Source organism: Hypanus sabinus, chromosome 10 (genome assembly GCF_030144855.1).
Source record: "Hypanus sabinus isolate sHypSab1 chromosome 10, sHypSab1.hap1, whole genome shotgun sequence".
In the NCBI taxonomy this organism is placed as follows: domain Eukaryota; kingdom Metazoa; phylum Chordata; class Chondrichthyes; order Myliobatiformes; family Dasyatidae; genus Hypanus; species Hypanus sabinus.
Genome location: NC_082715.1, coordinates 147,249,648 through 147,274,742, shown reverse-complemented (window position 1 = coordinate 147,274,742; position 25,095 = coordinate 147,249,648). Strand labels below are relative to the sequence as shown.

Below are 25,095 nucleotides of genomic sequence, written 5' to 3'. Positions count from 1 at the left end.
ATAGTTCAGTCTAGTTTTTTGTACTGTGTCATGTAACACCATGGTCCTGAAAAACGTCATCTCATTTTTACTATGCACTGTACCAGCAGTTATGGACGAAATGACAATAACAATTGACTTGAAATCAATGTCCTTCCTTCCTATGTTGAAACGATCAAGATTGCACACAGATCAACTGCAATCCAAGCAATATTTTATATCACTGCACCATAATCTTCTTGTTGGCAAGTATTCCATATGCTGCATATTCTATTTATTTGTACTGCTGCCTTTGGGGATCTTGGACATATACATCAAGGTTCCTCTGTACTACTTTGGGTCATATTATTCTTTATTTACATGTAAATTTTATTACTCCTAAAATGCATCAAGTAACATTTTGTGGCGACCCACTTTCTGCGCAGGCGAACCGGCTCACAAATAGCCAGTGCCTGGGGAGTGACTTTGGTAATGCACCTCTGACGTCATTTCCGCCTGGAGAGGGCGGGCGCTAGGGATTAAAGGCCAGCGCTGCGAAGTTTGAATAAACTAGTCTTGAAATGGCTTACCGACTGCGTGTTGTTATTTCAGCACTGTGTGTAGCACATCGCTATATTGGTGACCCTGACGGTCCAAATGGGATTTGGACCAAAGAGGACCGACTCTTCATCTGTTCATGCAGTTTCGCTAAAACTGCTGACTTTCTGGACGCTGCGACCACGCGTGTGGTTTAGCCAAGCAAAAGCCCAGTTCTAGATTCAGCAGATATCCTCTGATTCTACGCGTTACTACCACGTGGTGAACGCCTTTGACCAGGAGACGGGAGCCCAGGTTGTGGATTTCATTCGGTCGCCCCTGGAAGAAGGCAAATATGAAGCTTTCAAAGCGCTGCTCATTGAGACCTTTGGCCTGTCACGGCGTGAGCGAGGTGCCTGCCTGCTTCACCTGGACAGTTCAGGAGACAGGCTGCCGTCAGCATTGATGAACGAGATGCTGTCCCTGGCTGACAGACAGAAGCCCTGCCTCATGTTCGAGCAAGTGTTCCTAGAGCAATTGCCCGAGGACACACATCTGCTGCTGGCCGATGCAGATTTCAGTGACCCCGGAAGGTGGTGGCCTGGGCAGATGTGCTGTGGAAAGCCAAGAGGGAGAGCGTGGCGTCCGTCGGTCAGATTACCAGGCCACGTGCCCAACAGCAGACCAGACCAGGCCCGGCAGGGGGGCGCACACAACACAGAGGCAGGAGTGAGGAGGCCAGTGAACAGTGGTGTTTCTACCACCAGCGGTGGGGCACAAAAGCCCGCCGTTGTCACCTGCCCTTCAAGAGCCAGGGCCAGCTGCCGCTAATGACTATGGCAGCTGGCCACCAGGACAGCCTCTTGTACGTCTGGGACAAACAGTCGGGACGCCGCTTCTTGGTTGACACTGGAGCGGAGATCAGCTTCTTGCCCCTGACGGGGTACGACATCCGCAACAGGAAGCCAGGACCCACTCTGAGGGCCACAAACGGCAGCACAATACGGACCTACAGCACCTGCACAGTGCAGCTACAGTTCAGTGCCAGCCGGTTCACGTGGGACTTCACACTGGCCGTGGTGGCCCAACTACTCCTGGGGGCGGACTTCTTGCGAGCTCACAGCCTGCTGTCAACTTGCAAGGGAAAAGACTGGTACATGCCGAGACTTTCCAGACGTTCTCCCTGGGTGAAGTCAAGTTGCTGGCCCCACACTTGGACTCCATCACGCTGTTGGACAACAAATTCACCAGAATCCTGGCGGACTTTCCATCGATTCTGGCACCGCAGTTCACAGCAGCCATGCCCAGACACGGGGTACAGCACCACATCCCAACCCAGGGACCACCCCTCCACGCCCGTGCACGAAGGCTCCCCCCGGAAAAGCTCTGCCTGGCAAAGGAGGAGATCAAGAGGATGGAGGAATTGGGGATCGTACAGAGGCCCTACAGCCCATGGCTCCCTCCTGCACATGGTTCCAGAGACTAATGGATGCGGTGGGACGCGACCTGGACTTTGCGTTCATCTATTTGGACGACATCCTTATAGCCAGCAGTTGTCGTCAGGAGCATCTGTACCACCTCCAGCAGCTCTACTCCTGCCTGAGTGTTTTCGGCCTCACGATCAACCCAGCCAAATGCCAGTTTGGTCTCAATACCATCAACTTCCTGGGCCACAGGATTACTAAAGACAGGGCAACACCTGTGCCCGCCAAGGTAGACGCAATCCGCCACTTTGCCCGGCCCAACACGGTCAAAGGTCTGCAGGAGTTCGTTGGTATGGTGAACTTCTACCACCATTTCCTCCCCTCAGCAGCCCGTATCATGCGCCCTTTGTACACCCTGACGTCGGGTAAAGGCAAGGACATTACTTGGGATGAGGAGGCTGTGGCCGCTTTTGTTAAAGCCAAGGAAGCCTCTGCAGATACTGCGATGCTGGTGCACCCCAGAACGGATGTTCCAACCGCCCTCACGGTGGACGCATCTGACACAGCAGTCGGTGGGGTGCTGGAGCAGCTCATCGAGCGGCACTGGCAATCTTCACCAAGCACCTACGACCACCCAAACTCAAGTACAGTGCTTTCGACCGGGAGCTGTGGGCACTGTATCTAGCAATCCAGCATTTCGGGTACTTCTTAGAAGGCAGGCCGTTCAGAGTTCACTGACCACAAACTGTTGACCTTCGCATTCATGAAGGTGTCCGATCCCTGGTCGGCTCGCCAGCAGCAACATCTGTCCTACATCTCCGAGTACACGACGGACATCCAGCATGTCTCGGAAGGACAACGTTGTGGTGGACGTACTCTCCAGACCAGCTATCCAGGCCCTGTCCCTGGGGGTGGACTATGTAGCACTGGCGGAGGCGCAGCAGGCAGACAACGAGATGCCCAGCTACAGGACTGCAGTCTCGGGTTTGCAGCAAGACTTTCTCGTAGGCCCAGGTGGTAGGACCCTCCTATGCGACGTGGCTACCGGCCAACCTCGCTCCATCGTCCCGGCAGCCTGGAGGCGGCGAGTTTTCGACTCCATACACGGTTTGGCGCACCCATCTATCAGGACAAACGTCTGGCTGGTCGCCAGCAAGTTCGTGTGGCACGGACTTCACAAGCAGGTCAGTGAATGGGCCAGAACATGCGCACAGTGCCAAACAGCCAAGGTGCAGCGGCACACTAAAGCCCCATCGCAGCAGTTTGAACCCACCCACTGGAGGTTCGACCACATTCATGTGGATATCGTGGGCATGCTATCAATGTCCTGAGGAGCGCGGTACCTCCTAACTATGGTAGACCAGTTCATGAGGTGGCCAGAGGCGTTCCCCCTCACCAACATATCTGCTGATTCCTGCGCCCGAGCACTGATCACAACCTGGGTAGCACGCTTCAAGGTACCGGCCCACATTACCTCTGACAGAGGCGCCCAGTTCACCTCCAGCCTGTGGTCGGCTGTGGCCAGCCTGTTGGGAACGTAGCTACACACAACTGCCTACCACCCACAGTCGAACGGACTGGTGGAACGCTTCCACCGTCACTTGAAGTTGGCTCTCATGGCCCGCCTGAGAGGACCTAACTGGGTGGACGAGCTTCCCTGGGTCCTGCTTGGAATTCGCACAGCACCCAAAGAGGATCTGCATGCCTAGTCGGCCGAGTTGGTGTACAGCTTGCCCCTGGCCATCCCAGGAGAGTTCATACCAGCCCCAAGGGGGCAAGAGGAAGAACCCACAGCAGTCCTAGACAGGCTACGCGAAAGGCTCAGCAACCTGGCCCCCGTACCAACTTCACAGCACGGAAGGACCCCGACCCATGTACCCAAAGACCTGCAGAACTGTAAGTTTGTGTTTGTACGAAGGGCGGATACCGGGTACTGCTACAGTGGCCGTACGAGGGGCCATTCAAGGTGATCAACAACAACGGGTCCACGTACATTCTGGGCATTGGGGGGAAAGAGGAGGTTTTCACGGTGGACCGACTCAAACCAGCCCAAGTGGACTTGGCACAGAGGCAGACCTCCCAAACAGAGGCTGATCCAGACTGGACAGTGGGGGGGTGTATCGCCGGTTCTGGGGGGGGGGGGTTATGTGGCGACACACTTTCTGCGCAGGCGAACCGGCTCACAAATAGCCAGCACGCGGGGAAAGACTTTGGTAATGCACCTCTGACCTCACTTCCGCCTGAAGAGGGCGGGCGCTAGGGATTAAATGCCAGCGCCGCGAAGTTTGAATAAATTAGTCTCGAAACGGCTTATGTCGTTATTTCAGCGCTGTGTGTAGCACATCGCTACAATTTCATGATTAACTTCCTTCTACCATTTTGCTGCCTGTCAAACCAACTCTTTGATGTAGTTCTGTTGCCAAAGACTGCCCTCATTACCAATGAAACACCTACTTCTGTGTTTTCTACAAACTTCCAAATATATCTTCTACATTATTCTGATTGTTAATGTGCTTAATGGACAGCAAGGTTCATTATACACATTAACAGTCAGAATAATGTAGAAGATGTATGTCCAGTTGCAAAAGCTTGTGATTGTCCAGTGTTTATTAGAATTATTTAAGGTGTCAATGTCTTGCTGGCCTTGCCCCTCGTATTGGAGGAGCTGCACAAATTCATGTCTTTTATCCAGTATTTGAACTATTTTCCAGTATGTGACTGTTTTTAAAATTAACTCTACATCTCCCATCCCATCTCTCGCCTGCAATTGTCCTGCATTAGTATGGTCAGTAATGCTACACCATGTCTGTGGATTTCAGTGTATCATTAGTCACCTAACATTTGATCCTGGAACCTGCATCGCAGCAGGCTGGAAGCTAGCAGGTCCATTCAAATTGTGCTGTATTTTTAAGTTAACTGCTTCTCATGGATTTGGATGGTTGGTCACACAGATACAAAACTTCTCCTGCAGTCAATGGGATATTTTTGGTAATCTGAGATTGTCTGATTTGATTTTTTTTTTAAATAAATAAATTACTCTCCTCATTGTATTGTGGAAAACATTTACTTGGCGTTCACTTGGCCTTGGCTTCAGATTCGGAAGCATGGTATCTTTATGTCTAATTGTGCCCAGATTAAATATTTGAAAGTTTTAGGTTGTTAACATGTGAATGGAAGATCTCTGTTAATCCTTTGGATATAATTTGTTGTCATTGTAAGCTGCTGTGTATTTCTAATATTGACTGATGTTTATAACCAAAAACTGTAATTAATTTCAGGACTGTGAATTTATCCCAAAGATGCTAAGACTGAAGAGTAGTTGATTTAGGGAGGCAGCTGGGTTGTACACAATCTTGAATGCAGAGTTGTATAACATGTTTGCTGGTTTTTCAAAGCTAAGTTTAAAAATAAAAGCTATGAAAACCTGAGAGTTGGCAGGGAATTTTACAGGATAAGTGATTTAAGGTTGCAGCAGGACAATGAAGCTGTTCACTGGAGAAGATTTGAACATCTGTACTGTAGTGGTAAGAAATCTGTAAATATTAGAGAAAACAAATCCAATAATGTACTTGAAACATAGAAAAAAAGGATACTTTTGTTGGCCTTTATTGTAAGATATTCGGGATACAACAATGAGAAAGTTGTGCTATGGTTGTGTATTGTCCACTGCTGTGAGACTACACCTGAGTACTTATTTTCACCCTTTGTCTTTGATTCAAAGATATACTTAGCTTGGAGGTGTTGCATAGATTCAGAAGATTGATCTCTAGGATGAGTTAAGGGTATTGTCCTATAAAGAAAAATTGAGTGGTAAGATTAGATTATATTTTTTGGAGTTAATAAAATTGCGTTGAAGGGCCTGGAATTTGGCAGAAGTTTAGACCCAGGGAGAAAGGATTTTTCTTCCTACAAGTTGTAACCTTTGAAATGTACGACAGATGTACAGGTACAATTCTCTGGGATATATATTTAAAGCCAGACAATTTATTTTGGGATTGGTTTTCAAAAATAAAATAGATTTAATGTAGACTCAAAGAACAGGTTAGATGATAAATGTATCGAATTTATCATAAGGCTAGAGGCTACATGGCTTGCATTTCTAATACTGCTCCAATAAGTTTGAAATCTAAGGGAAAGTGTTTGCAATATAGAAGAACGTGTGATGACTGATGGAGTTTTTGCAACCAAATCTTTTTGTATGCTCTTAATATCTTTCCTTTCAAATAAGCTCTCAAAAAGGTATTGTGTAAAACTTACATGCCTAAGAGTCTGAAAATAATGCTCTTTTAATCTTATACAGGATAAATTTTGGATTGGAGTTTCTGATTCATTTTGTTCAAAGAATGTTAATTGTTACTTTTGTTTCTTCTTTCTCAGTCATTCCAGGGCAGCCAGGGCCGTGCATACCTGTTCAACTCTGTGTAAGTATATGGCTGTTTGCTGCTTTACAATCTGAGGGGCTCTTGTTTCCTTGTGACTACTGACGTATCCTTAATCTGTGCTTATGATTCTGCTACCATTTTTTTAAAAAGGTAGTTGTGAAGAGGTTGTTAAAGTGGTTATAAGATGGGTATCAGCAAGTAACAGGTATCAATAACATAAAGTATAAAATTACATCAGCGTTATCCTTTACTTGGTCAAAGGTGCACTAGTTTGAAAATATGTGTTATTTTAGATATTATTATGTTATTTTATATTATATTATTATGTTATTTTAGATATTCATTATATTCATATTCATTATTCATATTCATATATTCATATCTGTACGAATTGTACGATAACAATCAGAAAAATTTAAATCTTCATGCTGAATATCAGGTGCAGACTGACAACTGAGGTACAGACTTACTAGGAATCAAATTTTTTTTCAGCAGTAAGTTGTGTTGTAGGTAATAAGATAATGTTAATGTTGGGTATAAAAGTGAAAATTGTTTCCTACAGTTATAAAAATAAACAGTGTTTGAGAGTACTGTTGCAGAGTATGATTGTTTAGGATAGAGGATCAGCTTGGCTGAAGAAATTTGTAAACCCCTTTGTTTTTAATTTATGTTTGATTTTTTTTGTTACAAACATGAGCACTGGGTTTAAGGCAGTCAATGGAATGTTGAAATTATGATATAATATTGTTTACTGCAACTGCATTTTCATTGGGGTGTTTCGGATCTGTACACCAATACTGTTTTAAATGTTTCTGTGAATCTAAAAGAAATACTCTCATTTTCTTTTGTGTCTAAGACTATAGGATATAGGAGTAGAATTGGATTGCTTTGCCATTAGATCATGGAGGATTTATATTTCCCCTCTATTCCTTTTCTCTGTATACTAATTAAGAACGTATCAACCTCTGCTTCAGGTATACCTAATTACATGTCTGTAGCCATAAAATCCACGGATTTATTACCCTCTGGTTAAATAATTACGTTCCTATTGCTTCTAAAGGGATGCACTTCTATATTCTCAGGCTGTGCCTTCTGGTCTTAGATGACTCCGCTATAGGAAATATTCTCTCCATTTCCTTTTTCCTTTTAATATCCAGTTGTATATGTCTATTGGTTCTCTTGCTCTGTAATTGTTGAATTTACAACCCAGCTTTACTCTTTCAAACAGATTGTTTATAACATCAGAAAAAAGTATGGCCCATCCATCAGTAATGTAAGTCTCAGTTTGGGACCATTGGTGCCTGTGATCATACGTAAATATATTATTTCACAAATGCATTTAGTGTATAATGTAACTTGATCTGAATGTCAATTCACCAGAAATGTGCTTTCCTTGGTGGCCAACTCTACATCAAAGCTTTTTAAAGGATTTTGGGAGCATTGACTGAACTATCAGTCTTGATCAAATTGAAATAAACATCAATGATGAAATACAATCTTCTTTTCCAGAAGCCATGTTGAGATTAGTGAAAACTTTTTTCAGTGTTACTGTAAAGTGTAAAGTACTTCTTCCTACATTCTAGAAATTTGCTTAGAGATTTAAAGCTTCTGATTTGCTGCTCTTGTGCTGCAAGGCATTTGCTCTGGTCCTAGAAAAATGTCCAGTATTCCTCAACAAATAACTTGCACATGGCCTCCTCCTCCAAGCAATCTTTCTTGATGTATTATGAGGGCCAGTGGCCTGATCACTTAAAGGCATCAAAGTATGTTTACTATATACAACCTTCAGATTAGTCTCCTTACAGGCAACCACAAAAACTGAATAGAATCCATTACCAATTTTGTTTTGGGTGTTTGGCAGATTACATCTCTGACAAACACCAATCTACAAGGGTGGGAGAAAAACAAATTGTGCAAACAATAACAGTAAGCAAATAACATTCAGAATTGAAGTTCACGAAAGTGCATCCATAGCCATGAAGCTGATCATCTGTGCAGCCAATTCAGGAACCACAGGCCACAGCCTCAGTTCAGAGCAGAGACAAGTAAACCTTGCAGAGCAGCGAGCTGGACTGGCCTGATGCTCTGACCTTTTCAATCTGGCCTGGTGCTTAAAACGTTCAGACTTCAGGTCATTCCTTGCTCTTAGACCTGGGCCCTGCTGCTTCATTGAAGCAATGATCAAAACTTTGTGTGTGGTATTAAGGGTTGAGTTGCATTTATTTACTTTATTGTCACCAAACAATTGATAGTAGAGCATGCAATCATCACAGTGTTATTTGATTTTGTGCTTTGCACTCCCTGAAGTACAAATCAAAGTAAATATAATAAATTTAAATTATAAATCATAATTAGAAAATAGAAAAGGGAAAGTAAGGTAGTGCAAGTCAGGTCCAGATATTTGGAAGGTACAGCTCTGATCCAGATCAGGATCCATTCAGCAGTCTTATCACAGTTGGAAAGAAGCTGTTACCAAATCTGGCCGTACGAATCTTCAAGCTCCTGAACCTCCTCCCGGAGGGAAGAGGGACAAAAATTGTGTTGACTGGGTGGGTCGTGGCCTTGATTATCCTGGTAGCACTGCTGCGACAGCGTGCGGTGTAAAGTGAGTCCAAGGATGGAAGTTTGCTTTGTGTGAACCTACAATTTGAAGCTACAATCTTAAGTCTTGGTGTCGCTTTCAATACTAGTCCAGTTGCTTAGGATTTCTGAGGTAGACAGCAGTTTCTTGGAGCTGCAGTTCGTACTTTATTTTTACAAAGTCATATTGCCTCAAGTAGATGCACTGTTCTTAACCTGTGTGTGTAGGCAATGAGAGCTATATTTATGGTAACTGAATGTAAGCACTGTGAGACTGAGTTTTGTCAGAAGGAAGTAAAATAAAGGGGTAATTTGAAAGACTGCTGTTTAAAATATGCAGTACAAAAACAACAAGCTAATTGGTTCAGCATTTCTGCATTGTACAGAGTACTTTCATCCCATTTCATCTTTAACTGTCAATTTATTCCACTTCTCTTATTAGTACACTTAAATGTATTTAATTACCTGAAGCAATCACAGTACTATTGTGACTTGCATTCTAACCACCCTTAATTGATGCTGTCAGTTATTTTAATCTAGATCTTGTCAATGTTCACTGTTCAATAAAATTCTCAAACCCAAACTTTGTCAAGTTATGAATAGTTTGTTTCTCTGCTTTCCTACATTGTCACTGAGAGACCTTTTGTTCTCCCAGTGTTATTCATTTAAATGCTGGTAATTTATTTTTAAAAATTAGTTTGTCTATTCCTCTGCCTTTTTATTACAATGTTTCTTGTACATGATGAAAACAACAGCTTACATTTATGTAGTGTTTTCAAACAAAGTAAACATTTAATGCCACGTCACAGAACATAATAAAACAAAATTCAATACCAAACTGCTTATAGAATAAAGGAGATAACTGGGGAAGATAACTTAAAGCTTAATTTAAAATGCAGGTATTGATGAGTGCCATAAGGAGGGAAAGAGATGAGGTTTTCGGAGGAAATTCTAGAGTTTAAAGCTGTACCTCTTAAAGGCATGCCCATTAAAGATACCCAAATAATTGGAACTGAAGGACTGTAGATGTTTGAGAAAATAATTTGGTCAGGTGTAATTGCAAGGCATATGAAAAGATTCTGACTTGAGTTTTAAAATTGTGCCCATGTTTGTCTATGACCCAGTGTAGAATCAGGTACAGGCACAAATGAGCCTAGGTGACATAACTGTAGGTGAACTTGAAGGTTACATTGTTCTTTTGACAAACACTTCCTCTAGTTTGTTGATTTCAGTAGAAACAATTACTGTCTATTTTCTTTACTCCTCACAATTTTAATTACTATATCAGATCCACTTTTCAATCCATTCCTGTTCTAAGGGAACAAATTCAGCCTCTTTGTTCTATCCATATTGCTAAACCTTATCCCTGTAGTTATTTTGGTAAATAGTCTCTCCACCTTTCATATATTTTCTAAGGTGAGTAGCCCAGAACTGTCTGTGTTGCATTTGTAACAGGACATTACAAAGTCAAGTTTATTGTTATATGCATAAGTTCAGTGGAAAAACTTGCTTGCAGCAGCATCATAAGTACAGTACATAGCATTAGAGATACAACATTCACAAGAAAACATATATACATGAATACAATATTACATAATTAGAACAAAATGTAGTCCACTGTAGTGTAAAGTGGTCATAATTTTGATCTGCTTTGGTAGTGATTAAGGTTGTATAGGATGGTCCAAGAACTGGTCATGGTGATTTTGCTAACCTATTTGGAGCCTGTTTATAAAGCCCAGGGTCGTATGTGCCTTTTTTTTTAAAACACTTTCTCAACTTGACCTGCCACTTGAACGAGCTGTGCACATATAACTCCAGATTTTTATTTTTTTTTATTTCTGAGTTTGAGACTGCAATCACCTGTTTGCTCTCTGGTCCACTAGCTTGTGTTTCTAACCTCATGGAGTTACCTGTAAATACTTCTGGTTTTGCTACGACTACAGACACTGCTTTTTATTTATTCAAATATGCGTCAGACAGTGATTCTGGATTCCATAATTTTAATACTACGCCTGAGTTTTAGCTGCCTTTGCCTGTCTTGTTATCCTATTATTTCAGCAACTAGATGTTGTAATCCAGATATTCAGCCATGTGTTATATTTGTTGAGCCCTTAAATATCTTATTTCAAAATGATTTCAAAATTACTTAATGTAATTTTTGGCCATTCCAATGATCTGGTCATGCATGGAACATGTATTCTGTGTGTCAATGACATTAATTCATGTGGAAGGCCCAGTTGGTAGCTGCTTGAAGTTGAATCACAGATGTTAATTAATACCCAACATTCATGGGAGAGGGAAAATGCATAAATCGTATGAGCATGCCTTGTACATTTACAATTTAAGGGGATTATCAAAATCTTTAAGGTTGGTTAAAGAGCCATTTGGAGCAGTTAGTTTCATTGCAAAGGACAAGATAGCAGTTCCAAGTTGCATGGTGAATTAGGTGAACAGTGAGTCAAGGCTAAGACTTGCATTGTGCATGTTTACAGTTGTAAGAAAAAGTTTGTGAACCCTTTGCAATTACCTGGTCTTCTGCATTAATTGCTCATAAAATGTGGTCTGATCTTCATCTAAGTGAAATAATAGGCAAACACAATCTGCCTAAATTAATAGCGCACAAACAATTGTACTACTTCTCGTCAATACAAAGTACACCTTTTAAATAATCGCAGTCTAGGTCCAAAAAAAAGTGTGTGAACCTCTGGGGTAATGTCTTCTACAAAAGCTATTTGGAGTCGGGTGTTTCAATCAATAAGATGAGATTGGTGATGTGGGTTGTAGATGTGCCCTGCCCTATTTTAATAATAAAGACATACAAAGTTAGGTTACTAATAAAACTTGCACTTCTCAAGAAAGTTCTGTTTATGTGCACCATGCCTTCATCAAAACAACTGACACTAAAATGGGTCAGGGTAGCATTCGGTCACCTGAAGCTTACTGGAGGTTGGATGATGCAACAAGACAATGATCCGAAAGTCGAGAGTAAATCAACAACAGTGTTTTAAAAAAGAAAATTTATATTTTGGAATGGCCAAGTCAGAGACGAGAACTTAACCCCATTGAGATGCTGTGGCATAACCTGAAGAGGGCTGTTCATGCAAGGTGTCACAGAAATACTGATGAACTGAAACAGTTTTGTATGGAGGAATGGTCTAAAATTCCTCCTAGCCACTGTGCAAGTCTGTTCAGCAGCTACGGGAAATGTTTGGTGGAGGTTATTGCTGCTAAAGGAGATTATACCAGTTATTAAATACAAGGGTGCATATAATCTTTCAGCCTGGACTGTAAATGATTAAACAATGTGTTGAATAAAGACATTGAAAAGTACAATTATATGTTAGTTTAGGCTGATTGTGTTTGTCTATTATTGTGATTTGGATGAAGATTGGACCACATTTTGACTGACTAAGACAGGAAACCAGGCAATTACAAAGGGTTCATGTTTTTTCTGCAATTGTATTTAGTGGTCCAGCTGACCATTGCTGAGGAGTGGGTCCAATGATGTGGATAACTTGCCAGTGGTGCCTGAAAGAAGGTGGACAAGGGAACTCTTGGAGACCTGTTTCCCACAAAGTGGTGCAGATGGGTGGACATATGGTTTATTCCTATGAAAAGACAAGGGACTTATATTCCATACACTGCTGATACCTCCCTGAGATGGGGATGTTAGCTGGCCAGGCAATCAGATGAAGGATCTTCCAAGCTGCTTGGAAGGTTTTCATCACCTCAAAATCCCTAGCACCAGCAATAATGTAAGTAGTCTGAGTTTCCATTATTCACTCATGACTAATGAATTCTGTGTTCGCTGCAATGGAAGCTGTGACCTTTGCCATTATTGTTCTTAATGGGTGGTTGGTATTTAGGGTCCTTGCTGTTTATTTGGAACTGAATTCCATGATGTTTTATTTTCTGGACAAGTCTGACTAAGTCCCCAACATATTAATCAACAATATTTTATATGTTTCATATTACCTCTTAATTGATGCATTTCTATTTAATCTTGTATGTTAGTGCTCCAGAGAACATGGTTGCATATATGTTGTCCAAGCAACCATGTTCTTGTCAATGACAAGTGTCACTTGCTCAAGTCATTGTGTCTAGTTAAAGCTGCTAAACTTTACAAAAGTACCAGATCAGGGTAGTGGACAGAATTGAGTGATTCTTCTGGCTCCATTACCAGAGCTCACCAACTGCTTTCTCCTCCTCTGAAATGAGGAAAATGCAAGAGTCCATTCACTGTTAGAGGAGAGGCAGGTGCAAAGACCTTGGAAACTGGAAAAATTCTGCATTCAATACCTCTAGCTTTGAACAGCTATAAATTTCAGAAGCATATTTATGCATTGGCTAACCTTTGCTGTGGGACATTTTAACTAGATATTTATGTGTTGAGATACCATTTAGTTTCAGTTGTTAGAAATAAACTTGGTGCTTTCTACTGTTTCACTTTTTAATTAAAGGAAGCACTTGTCAACCAAGACTGCTTTGAAGGATCTGTCATGACTGGTAAGAACATTACCAGTGGTATAGCTCCTCTTAGTCACATTTCGTTGCCTATTCTGGACTTTGATGATGCCAATTTTACTTTTAAAATTTGCCCTTTTATTTCCCCTCTGATTTTATACATTTGGAAACTGGTCTGGCAGTACCTTGGTTTTAAATGGTCATTCTTGTCATGGATGGCGTTGAGGGAGTTGGCTTGCAGTTCAAAAGAATGTGATTTTTAGACCTGATAAGTTGAAGGGCAAACTATTTAAATTCATTCTTAAGGGGTAGTATAAACTTTCCTTCAGTAAGCTTTGATCTTTTCCATAACTATTTCAAATTCAGTTGAATTATGATTACTACAAAAGATTTTCTCCTATTGACATCACTGTACTTGCACAATTTCATTTCCCCAAACAATTCAGGATTGTAATAGTCCTGCTACTGCTGCCACCAGTCAAACTTTAATCCTGCTTGCTACATGATGCAATGAGGGGAAAAGAAGTCTTGAGTGCAATTTAGGCATTCCAGTTGATCCGAGGGTAACAAAATTCCCCTACTATTGCTTTCCCAGTTTACTTCTATTCATAAGAAATTTGCTTACAAATTTTCTTTTCTATCTCCTGCAAGTTGTTTGGAAGCCTAAAGTACTCTTAGAGTATAGTTGCCTCTCAGCTTTTTTTTTGATAATCCTTTTCAAGGATGTAATTTCTTTAACCAATTTTGTCATCCATCTTTTTTTTAATCCCCTCACAATCAGGAGTACTCAGTATGGATTTAAGGGAAAGTCGTGTCTAATAATTATTTCAAAAGGAACAGAGGGTGTAGTCTGTGGGGAAATCAGTAAGATTTTTGATAAGGTTCCACATGGCAGGCTGGTCAATAAAAAGCCCATGAAATCTAAGGATGTTCGATAGATTGGATCCAAACTTTAATCTGCTAGAGATATAGATACAGAGGAATGAATCCATAAATGAACCAGAAGTGTTTAATAAGGCGGTTGAAAGACTATTTGGAAACCTTTCATTTATTCACGAGTGCATGGAATATGGGGGAGGGGGGTGGTTATGCTATAACTGTACAAAACATTAACAGGTGTGAGTAGTACTTTTGAGTCATCACTTCTTTAGGAACGGTGGAATTGCATTAAAGAGCATTAAGAGATTAAGCATTTTACTAGAGCTGTAAAATAGTGGTTCTGAGGCAATATTGCGCAAGCTTGGATTGTTTGGAAAAAGAAGATGCTGAGGGAAGCTTAAGTATGGCAAGGATGGAGTTAAAATGGAGTCTGTTTTGCTAACAGATGGGTCAAAAGTCAGTTGACATGGATTTAATGTAATTGGTGAGAAGATTAGAGGGAGATAAAGAAATTTTTGATCTAGAATGGTGCCTGGAACTAGATATCAGAAAAGGTGAAGGGGACAGAAAAGGTCATATTTAATCAGTTTTGGAATGTGTAATTGCAGAGATGTGAGTAGTGAATGTGGGTTTTGGTTTGATGACCTTTTTGACCTGTGCATATTTAATTCACAATCGAGTTTTCAATGATCACATGCCCTAATATTTCTCTTTTGTGCCTGACCTCATCTGATTTATTGCATTGTCTGCATTTTTTTATATTTTCACTTGATTTTTGCTTAGAAATTGAATTGTACCATTTTTTTGCATGGATAAATTGTTCTTGGGTGTTCATGTCAAATTAGTTCCCCTGTAGATAAAATTCAATGTAACAAGGCATTAAGGGTGGTTAACGTGTGGAACTGAACACTGAAACAGCACTTGGACAATTCCTGATGGGAGTTTTGCTGAATTGACTCAAACCCAAGACTTTGCAGCACAGTAATCAAATGGGCATGGGCCTTTAAAGGCATATTCTAGAGTAACCATCATTATGTTTGTCATAGAGATGGACTACAGTGGAGAAAGAAAGCTCCTACATTTTCTTAAAGGATATAAAGATCCTGTTCAATAAAATCCATGCCAGCAGGTGTTTCTATGTAATGCTGGTGTGAGTACACCTGCCAGGCATAGGAAAGAGTCAGCAAGAGAAGGCCACTTGGTCTCCTTCAGGAGTGAAATTTTCCTTGCAAGGTGGGGGGGGGGGGGGGTGGTGCAACTTGCATGTCTTCAACAGGTGTCTGTTGAACACTCTGGCATCACATTTATACCTAGATGGTTTAGTTACAGATGCTGAACAGAAGCAGCTCTGCTTTTTCTTCTGGCCTTCTCTATCCTCCTGTTGCTTAAGACACTGCCTTTTTATGCTTCCCTCTAGGTCTCCTTGTGACTATTCCACTGATAATGGTTGTTGCCTTTTGGTTTTCCTGTTTTCCACTTGTACAATGAAGTTTCCTTCCATATCAGTTGGTATGAATCAAAATCTCATTTGTGGATGGCCATAACATTTTCCACAGCCATCACCTGCAGCAGTTGGGAAGAATACTGCTGTGGGCATCCATAATGTGTAGTCCATCTATAGACAGTATCAGCCTGTGAACATGTTTAGTGAAGTATAGTGTTAGTGTAATGCACTTGTTTTCTGGTGGTCTATGCTGAATTCAAATTCTACCTTGGCAGCCATGGCAAAGGCATGTGGTGTTAAGTGTAGTGGGCTTAGCAAGATGTGATGTCTCTAGTGTGAGCAGTCTGACCTCAAGTACTAGTTACAGGTTAGTAACAAACTGAAAGCTATTCTCTTTTCCTCTGCAGGGTGAATGTAGGCTGTGGCCCTGCTGAAGAGAGAGTGCTGCTGACTGGATTGCACGCTGTGGCAGACATCTACTGTGAGAACTGCAAAACTACTCTGGGATGGAAATATGTGCGTCTCTATATTGATTCTAATACGTTATATAGCCTTGCTTATTCTGAAGCTGAAGTGAATACGTGAGAGGGGAAATTATCAATCCATCATATGAATGGATTTGCCTGGTGTGGTGAATGTGGAGTTAGTGCTGATGTAAGCAATCAACAGGGGATTGAATGGCATGATGGAGATGAGAAGTCAAATGGGTCTACCCCTTTCTTTCCTGATACTCTTTAGGCCTTTTACTGAATTTTCTATCTTTAGCCTTTTGCAAATAAACATTGGGTCTTCTCCATTAGAAACATAGAAAACCTACAGGGCCCTTCAGCCCACAAAGCTGTGCCGAAGATGTCTTTACCTTAGAAATTACCTAGGGTTACCCATAGCCCACTATTTTTCTGAGCTCCATGTACCTGTCTCTTAAAAGACCCTATCATATCAACATTCGCTGTCGCCAGCATCCCATTCCATTCACTCGCCACTCTCTGCATATTTGTTTTAGAAAAAACCTTAGCCCTGATATCCTCTGTATCTATTTCCAAGCACCTTAAAACTGTGCCCTCTTGTGCTAGCCATTCCAGTCCCGGGAAAAAGCCTCTGGCTATCCACACGATCAGTGCCTTTCAAAATCTTATTCACCTCTATCAGGTCACCTCTCATCTTCTGTCGCTCCAAGGAAAAAAGGCCGAGTTCACTCAACCTATTCTCATAAGGCATGTTCCCCAATCCAGGCAACATCCTCGTAAATCTCCTCTGCACCCTTTCTATGGTTTCTACATCCTTTCTATAGTGAGGTGACCAGAACTGAGCACAGTTCTCCCAAGTGGGGTCTGACCAGGGTGCTATTTAGCTGCAGCGTTACCTCTCCGCTCCTAAACTCAGTCCCACGATTGATGGAGGCCAATGCACCGTATGCTTTCTTAACTGTAAAGTCAAACTGTGCAGCAGCTTTGAGTGTCCTTTGGACTCAGACACCAAGATCCCTCTGATCCTCCACACTACCAAGAGTCTTACCATTAATACTATATTCTGCCATCATAAATTACCTACCAAAATGAACCACCTCACACTTACCTGGGTTGAACTCCATCTACCACTTCTCTGCCTAGTTTTGCATCCTGTCAATGTCCCACTGTAACCTCTGACAGCCCTCCACACTATCCATAACACCCCCAACCTTTGTGTCATCGGCAAATTTACTAACCCATCCCTCCACTTGCTCATCCAGGTCATTTATAAAAATCACAAAGAGCAGTGCCCCTAAAACAAGATCCCCAAGGCACACCACTGCTCACTGACCTCCATGCAAAATATGACACTTATACAACCACTCTTGACCTTCTGTGGGCAAGCCAGTTCTGGATCCACAAAGCAATGCCCCCTTGGATCCCATGCCTCCTTAATTATTCAACAAGCCTCGCATGGGGTACCTTGTCAAATACCTTCATGAAATCCATTTACACTACTTCTACTGCTCCACCTTCCATCAGTGTGTTTAGTCACATCCTTAACAATTTCAATTGGGCTTATCAGTCATGGATTGCCTTTGACAAAGCCATGCTGACTATTCATAATCATAATGCCTCTCCAAATGTTCATAAATCCTGCCTCTTAGGATCTTCTCCATCAGCTTATGAACCACTGAAGTAAGACTCACTGGTCTATAATTTCCTGGGCTATCTCTACTCCCTTTCCTGAATACGGGAACAACATCTGCAGCCCTTCAATCCTCCGGAACCTCTCCTGTCCCGATTGATGATGCAAAGGTCATCGCCAGAGGCTCAGCAATCTCCCTCACCTCCCACAGTAACCTGGGGTACATCTCATCTGGTCCCAGTGACTTATTGAACTTGATGCTTTCCAAAAGCTCCAGCATGTCCTCTTTCTTAATATTTACATGCTCAATCTTTACAGTCCACTGTAAGTCCTCCCTACAATCACCAAGATCCTTTTCTGTAGTAAATACTGAAGCAAAGTATTCATTAATTACCTCTGCTATCTGCTCCAGTTCCATGCACACTTTTCCATTGTCACACTTGATTGGTCCTATTCTCTCGCATTTTATCCTCTTGTTCTTCACGTACTTGTAGAATGCTTTGGGGGTTTTCCTTAATCCTGACTGCCAAAGCCTTCTCTTGGCCCCTTCTGGCTCTCCTAATTTTTTTCTTAAGCTCCTTCCTGCTAGCCTTATAATCTCTTAGATCTCCATCACCACCTAGTTTTTTTTTGAACCTTTCGTAAGCTCTTCTTTTCTTCTTGACTAGATTTACAACAGCCTTTGTACGTCACTGTTCCTGTACCATACCATCCTTTACTTGTCTCATTGGAACATACCTATGCAGAACTCCATGCAAATATCCCCTGAACATTTGCCGCATTTCTTTCATACATTTCCCTGAGAACATTTGTTCCTAATTTATGCTTCCAAGTTCCTGCCTTATGGCCTCATATTTCCCCTTACTCCATTTAAATGCTTTCCTAACTTGTCTGTTCCTATCTCTACAATGCTATGGTAAAGGAAATAGAATTGTGATCACTATCTCCAAAATGATCTCCCACTGAGAGATCTGACACCTGACCAGGTTCATTTCCTAATACCAGATCAAGTACAGCCTCTCCTCTTATAAGCTTATCTACATATTGTGTCAAGGAACCTTCTTGAACACACCTAATGAACTCCGCCCCATCTAAACCCCTCACTCTAGGGACATGCCAGTCGATATTTGGGAAATTAAAATCTCCCATCACAACAATCCTGTTGTTATTATTACACCTTTCCAAAATCTGTCTCCCTATCTGCTCCTCAATGTCCCTGTTATAATTGGGTTGTCCATATTTTTAAAAAAATGCTGTAGAGGTATTGACCCCTTCCTATTCCTAACTTCCACCCACAGAGGCTCCATAGTCAATCCCTCCATGTCTTCCTGCTTTTCTGCAACAATGACAATATCTCTGATCAATAGTGCCACGCCCCCCCCCACCTCTTTTGCCTCCCTCCCTCCTTGTCATTTCTGAAATATATAAAGCCTGGCGCTTGAAGTAATCATTCCTGTCCCTGCACCATCCAAGGCTCTGTAATAGCCACAACATCATAGCTTCAAGTGCTGATCCACCCTCTAAGCTCATCCGCTTTACTCATAATACTCTTCGCATTAAAAGTAGACACATCTCAAACCATTGGACTGAGCGAGTCCCTTCTCTATCACCTGTCTATGCTCCCTTTATTATCACTGGCATGTGATGTGAAATTTGTTAACTTAGCAGTTCAATGCAATACATAATCTAGCAGAGAGAAAAAATGAATAAATAAAATAAAAAATAATAAATAAGCAAGTAAATTAATTATGTAAAAAGAAAAGTGCAAAACAAATACTGTATATTTTTGTATATATTTGTGGGCCAACCTCCCTTTCCTCTGTCACTTCAGTTTGGTTCACATCCCCCAGCAATTCTAGTTTAAACTCTCCCCAATAGCCTTAGCAAACCTCCCCACCAGGATATTGGTCCCCTGCAGATTCAAGTGCAACTCGTCCTTTTTGTACAGGTCGTTCCTGCCCCAGAAGAGGTCCCAATGATCCAGAAATCTGAATCCCTGCCCCCTGCTCCAATCCCTTAGCCACGCATTTATCCTCTACCTCACTCTATTCCTGTACTCACTATCACGTGGCACAGGCAGTAATCCGGAGATGACTACCTTTGCAGTCCTGCTTCTCAATTTTCTTCCTAACTCCCTGTAGTCTGTTTTCAGGACCACCCCACTTTTTCTGTCTGTCATTGGTACCAATATGTGCCACGACCTCTTAGGAGGGAGTAACTGCAGATACTGCACATGAGAAGCACAAACTTGTTTAGTGGAGATAGATGAAGGTCCCATGACATTATGACTTCAGAATAAAACTATTACATCTAGGTGAGAGGTTTCTCATGTACTACTCAATTGCAGAGAGTGAAATGAGAAGGGCTCTTCATTGAGCAATGCAACCTACAACTGCACACAGAATCAGGTTTATTATCACCGGCATGTGATGTGAAATTTGTTAACTTAGCAGCAGCAATTCAATGCAATACATAATCTAGCAGAGAGAGAAAATGAATAAATAAAATAAAAAAATAATAAATAAGCAAGTAAATTAAGTAAAAAAAGTGCAAAACAAATACTGTATATTTTTTAAAAAAGAAAGTTTAGTGTTTTTAGGAATCTGATGGCAGAGGGGAAGAAGCTATTCCTGAATTGCTAAGTTTGTGCCTTCAGGCTTCTGTACCTCCTACCTGATGTTAAAAGTGAGAGTGCTGGAGGTCCTTAATAATGAACACTGCCTTTCTGAGACACTGCTCCCTAAAGATGTCCTGCATACTTTGTAGGATAGTACCCAAAATGGAGTTGACTAGATTTACAACTTTCTGCAGCTTCTTTCGATCCTGTGCAGTAGCCCCCTCCATACCGGACAGTGATGCAGCCTCTCAGAATGCTCTCCACACTACAGCTATAAAGTTTTTGAGTGTATTTGTTGAAATGCCAAATCTCTTCATACTCCTAAAGAAGTATAACTGCTGTCTTGCCTTCTTTATAACTGCATCGATATGTTAGGACCAGGTTAGATCCTCAGAGATCTTGACACCCAGGAACTTGAAACTCCTCACTCTCTCCACTTCTGATCCCTCTATGAGGATCGGTTTGTGTTCCTTAAGTCTTACCCTTCCTGAAGTCCATGATCAGCTCCTCCGTCTTACTGATGATGAGTGCCAGGTTGTTGCTGCAGCACCACTCCACTAGTTGGCATATTTCACTCCTGTACGCCCTCTTGTCACCACTTAAGATTCTACCAATAATGGTTGTATCGTCAGCAAATTTATAGATCTTATTTGAGTTGTGCCTAGCCACACAGTCATGTGTATATAGAGAGTAGAGCAGTGGGCTAAGCACACACTCCTGAGGTGCGCCAGTGTTGATATTCAGTGAGGAGGATATGTTATCACCAATCCACACAGGTTGTGGTCTTCCGGTTAGGAAATCAAGGATCCAACTGCAGGGGGGAGGTACAGAAGCTCAGGTTCTGCAACTTCTCAATCAGGATAGTGGGAGTGATGGTATTAAATGCTGAGCTAAAGTCGATTAGCAGCATCCTGACATAGGTGCTTGTGTTGTCTAGGTGGTCTAAAGCTGTGTGGAGAGCCATTGAGATTGTGTCTGCCATTGATGTATTGTGGCAACAGGCAAATTGCAATGGGTTCAGGTCCTTGCTGAGGCAGGAATTCAGTCTAGTTATGACCAACCTCTCAAAGCATTTTATCACTGTCGATGTGAGTACTACCGAGCGATAGTAAGGTAGCCCACATTATTCTTCTTGGGTATTGGTACAATTGTTGCCTTTTTGAAGCAAGTGGGAACTTCCGCCTGTAGCAGTGAGAAGTTAACAATGTCCTTGAATACTCCTGCTAGTTGGTTGGCACAGGTTTTCAGAACCTTACCAGGTACTCCATTGGGACCTTCGCCTTGCAAGGGTTCACTCTCTTTAAAGACAGTCTAACATCGGCCCTTTGAGATAGAGATCACAGGGTCATCAGGTGCAGCAAGGATCTTCACAGCTGTAGTTGTGTTCTCCCTTTCAAAGCGTGCAAAGGTGGTGTGAGTTCATCTGGTTAAGCGTCGCTGCCATTCATGCCATATTGGTTTTCGCTTTGTAGGAAGTAATGTCTTGCAGATCCAGATTCCAGATGTTGTGCATCCGATGTCACCTCCAACCTCATTTGAAATTGTCTCTTTGCCCTTGAAATAGCCCTCTGCAAATCATACCTCATTTTCTGATAAAGGCCTGGGTTGCCAGACTTGAACGCCACAGATCTAGCCTTCAGCAGATAAAGTACCTCCTGGTTCATCTACGGCTTTTGGTTTGGGATCATACAGTAGCTCTTTGTGGGCACACACTCATCCACACAGGTTTTTAATGAAGTCTGTAGCAACTGCAACATACACAGGTTCCTTTGTAGAAAATTTCTTTCAAACATAACACTGTCAGCGACTTAAGTGGATTGTTTCTAATTTACTAAAATGATTGGCATTCCATTAAGTAGCTATCTTGGTTAATGCATTTGCTTTTCATTTTTGTGGTTCAGTATGTAATTTGGCCTCTTCCCTACTGATGCTAATTTCCCTCTTCCTGTTTTTCTTTGCAGGAGCACGCCTTTGAGAGCAGTCAGAAGTACAAAGAAGGAAAGTTTATTATTGAACTGGCCCATATGATTAAAGACAATGGATGGGAGTGACCAGTGAGCTACAGACCCCTGCTGCTCTGTGTTAAGACTGTATGAGGCTGATCTAATGGACAGAAAATGCTCTGCTATAAGACAGCTCCAAGAACATTTGCTGACTTTATTTTTAAAAACCTTACAGCTGAACCATTGATGTTGCCTTCTTGTTGACCCTTTGCTTTTTTTTAAATCTTTGTCTAGGTTTGGTGTTCTCTTGTGTGAAACACTGTAAAACAACTATAAATGAGGATCTTTTTTTCAAAGCTCTTTAAAGTTTGAGTGAGAAGAAAAAAATGACACTTTTATTTTTTGGAGAGTTTAGCTTTACAAATGACTGTTTTGAACTAGGCTGTTCTCACTTCCCCTTCTTTAAACTCCCCACTGTGTGTTTCTCTTCTATTGCTGTTCATGCTCTGGTACAAAACTGGGTTAGATGACCAGCATGGAGATTAATGTAAAGGGAGTTTATATATGTACATCTAAATGTAGCATTTTTATTTTTCAATGAGTTGTTTTGGGACCGGGAAGTAATGGTCACAGTATTGTGACATTGAGGTACAGTTGAATCCCATAGGCTGCAATTGGTTCTTCTATTTCTCCCAGGCTGTTTCTAGATGGCCAGTGGGCATAAATCTAGCAGCTGTAACATTAATGGGAGCTGTGGTTTGGGGTGGGTGATAAGGGGATACAGAGGGCCCACTAAAATTGTACAAAATGAGATAAAGGAAGCATATGGCTGGTTCCATGTTGCAGTATACTAATGCACTGGACAAAATTGGGCGCAAAAATAGGTTTTTAGGCATAACATCCTTTTAAACATAGAGCTGGACTCCTGGTCTGCGGACTGTTAAAATTTAACAGACGCATGAAATTCCTTTGCCTGGAATATGCACACACTCCAGAACTTTGGTTTTCCTTTTATTTAAAAAAAAATTCTTTTCCTCATTCTCCTGTTCTGATCTCTGCTTCCTAAGTTCTTTTTACAAATGGTCATTCCCAGTTCTTGGAGTATGGACTGTTTCTGGGTGCAATGGTTTGCTGGTTAAATCATTTGTTTTGTCATAAGGGTGCACCTGTGACATATAATGGTGCACTCTGCTGCTAGAAGTTTCATATGCAGTGTTATCAGGATGGTCCAGCAGATATTTTTTTTTAATATTGTATTCCACTCGCCACTTATAGCCAACACTTTTTTGCCTGCTCTCTTGCTGTCAGAATTCTCATTCCCTGGTGCCGTGCATTGAGTTGAAATTTTTGGGGATGGGTCCTGATCAGATAAGTACCACTGAAGAAGGAACATTTTGGGGGAAAAAAGTAAGGGGCCAGTCTGGTTACTGAGCCGAATTTTCAAGAGGGTCGCACTACAGAAATTAAATACTTGAAGCAGATTACAGATCGAGAATCTTGTTGAACCAGTTTCCCTATATATTAAAAAAAACATTTTTGTACATTTAGAAAAAGAGGAAACATATTTAAGGTTTTATACATATTTTTACTGGGTAAGTTGATTTGCTTCCCCTACCTGAGCACTTTTGTTCTCTGTAATTCTTGTTTTGTTACAATAACATTTAACTTTGCAATCTGATTTAGTGTGTTGTTTTTTTTTCAGATTTTGTGATTTGCCTTTCATTTTTAGAATTTTTTAAAAAATAAACGATGAGAGGGTTGGGGATAAGGAAGGGCATCTCTTCTTGGACCAATGGAGCAGACTCTTGAGCTGGCTTATCCCAGGATGCTTGTCTATTGGTTTAAACTCTGGAAGCTGGTAACATGATTAATTTATTTTCCCCTTTCACTATAATTAAAAAAAGTTTTTTTTCTTTGAGATTTTTTTTTCCGGTTTTATTGGAGCTTTAGAGTTGTTAATATCCATCCAGTAGTAAGTGAGCTTAAGGGCATCGGCCATTTGGTGTTAGGGCAAGTGATAAGTCTGGAGCATTCTTTTCTACAAGGGTGACTGATAATATTACAAGTTCTAAAGCATGTTATATATTGGTAAAGTAAATGTCTTTTTTTCTGCCTGAATTCTTTTGTATTTTTTTAATAAACCTTTTGAATGCTTTACTACCTCTCTTCACCCCCAACCCTCCATAGCTATTGGGACTATACATTGCTTTGCTGATCTGTCTTGAAACTACATCAACTTTGTGCAGCAACTCACTGTATTGTACTGGAGTTAAATAAAAGACTTTCACCAGGATACAGCCTGTCTGTTAATGATGGTTGATGATCTACTCATGAAATCAAATTACCAGTTGGGTAATGTGGTTTAAAACTGCAGCCTTGTCATAATGGCGTTTTATTGCACTGAACCAGATGGAGATGTAGGTATGGCATGCCAAAGATTTTTATTTGCTGATGATTTGTGGAGAGCAGGTAGGTGATTCCTGAAATGTTCTTTATTGAATTTGCCTGCTTCCAAGTTTTTCCAGTGAATTTTGCTGTACATGACAGAAGAATATGAAGTTGGGAATGCAAAGTATGAATTGCAACAAATTAAGTGCTATTGCATTGGGTCTGGGTGAAAATAAAACCCATGTTTTGAGATGGAACTTCACTTCTAAAACATTCCAAGTGCTTGGTTTAGTGAATTGATTCAAAGTGAACTAATGTTATAAAATAACTACTTAGTGTCCACACCAATGGATCAGCAATACCAATAAAACTATGGCTAACT

At 41.4% G+C, this 25,095-nt stretch overlaps 1 protein-coding gene across 5 annotated transcripts in view; it reads left to right on the top strand.

Annotated features, from left to right (window-relative positions):
• The window catches only part of ypel1 (yippee-like 1), a 47,336-nt gene extending 22,718 nt beyond the window's left edge, over window positions 1-24,618 (top strand). For 4 of the 5 annotated variants that reach the window (XM_059983210.1, XM_059983209.1, XM_059983211.1 and 1 more), the window contains 3 exons: window positions 6,297-6,340; window positions 16,076-16,184; window positions 22,344-24,618. In XM_059983210.1, the coding sequence (XP_059839193.1) occupies window positions 6,297-6,340; window positions 16,076-16,184; window positions 22,344-22,433 (243 nt within the window). In that variant the 3' untranslated portion in view covers window positions 22,434-24,618. Of the gene's footprint in view, window positions 1-404; window positions 3,978-6,296; window positions 6,341-16,075; window positions 16,185-22,343 lie in introns of those variants that run through there. The other variant, XM_059983208.1, reaches the window with a different exon arrangement.
• Window positions 24,619-25,095: the final 477 nt, after the last annotated feature.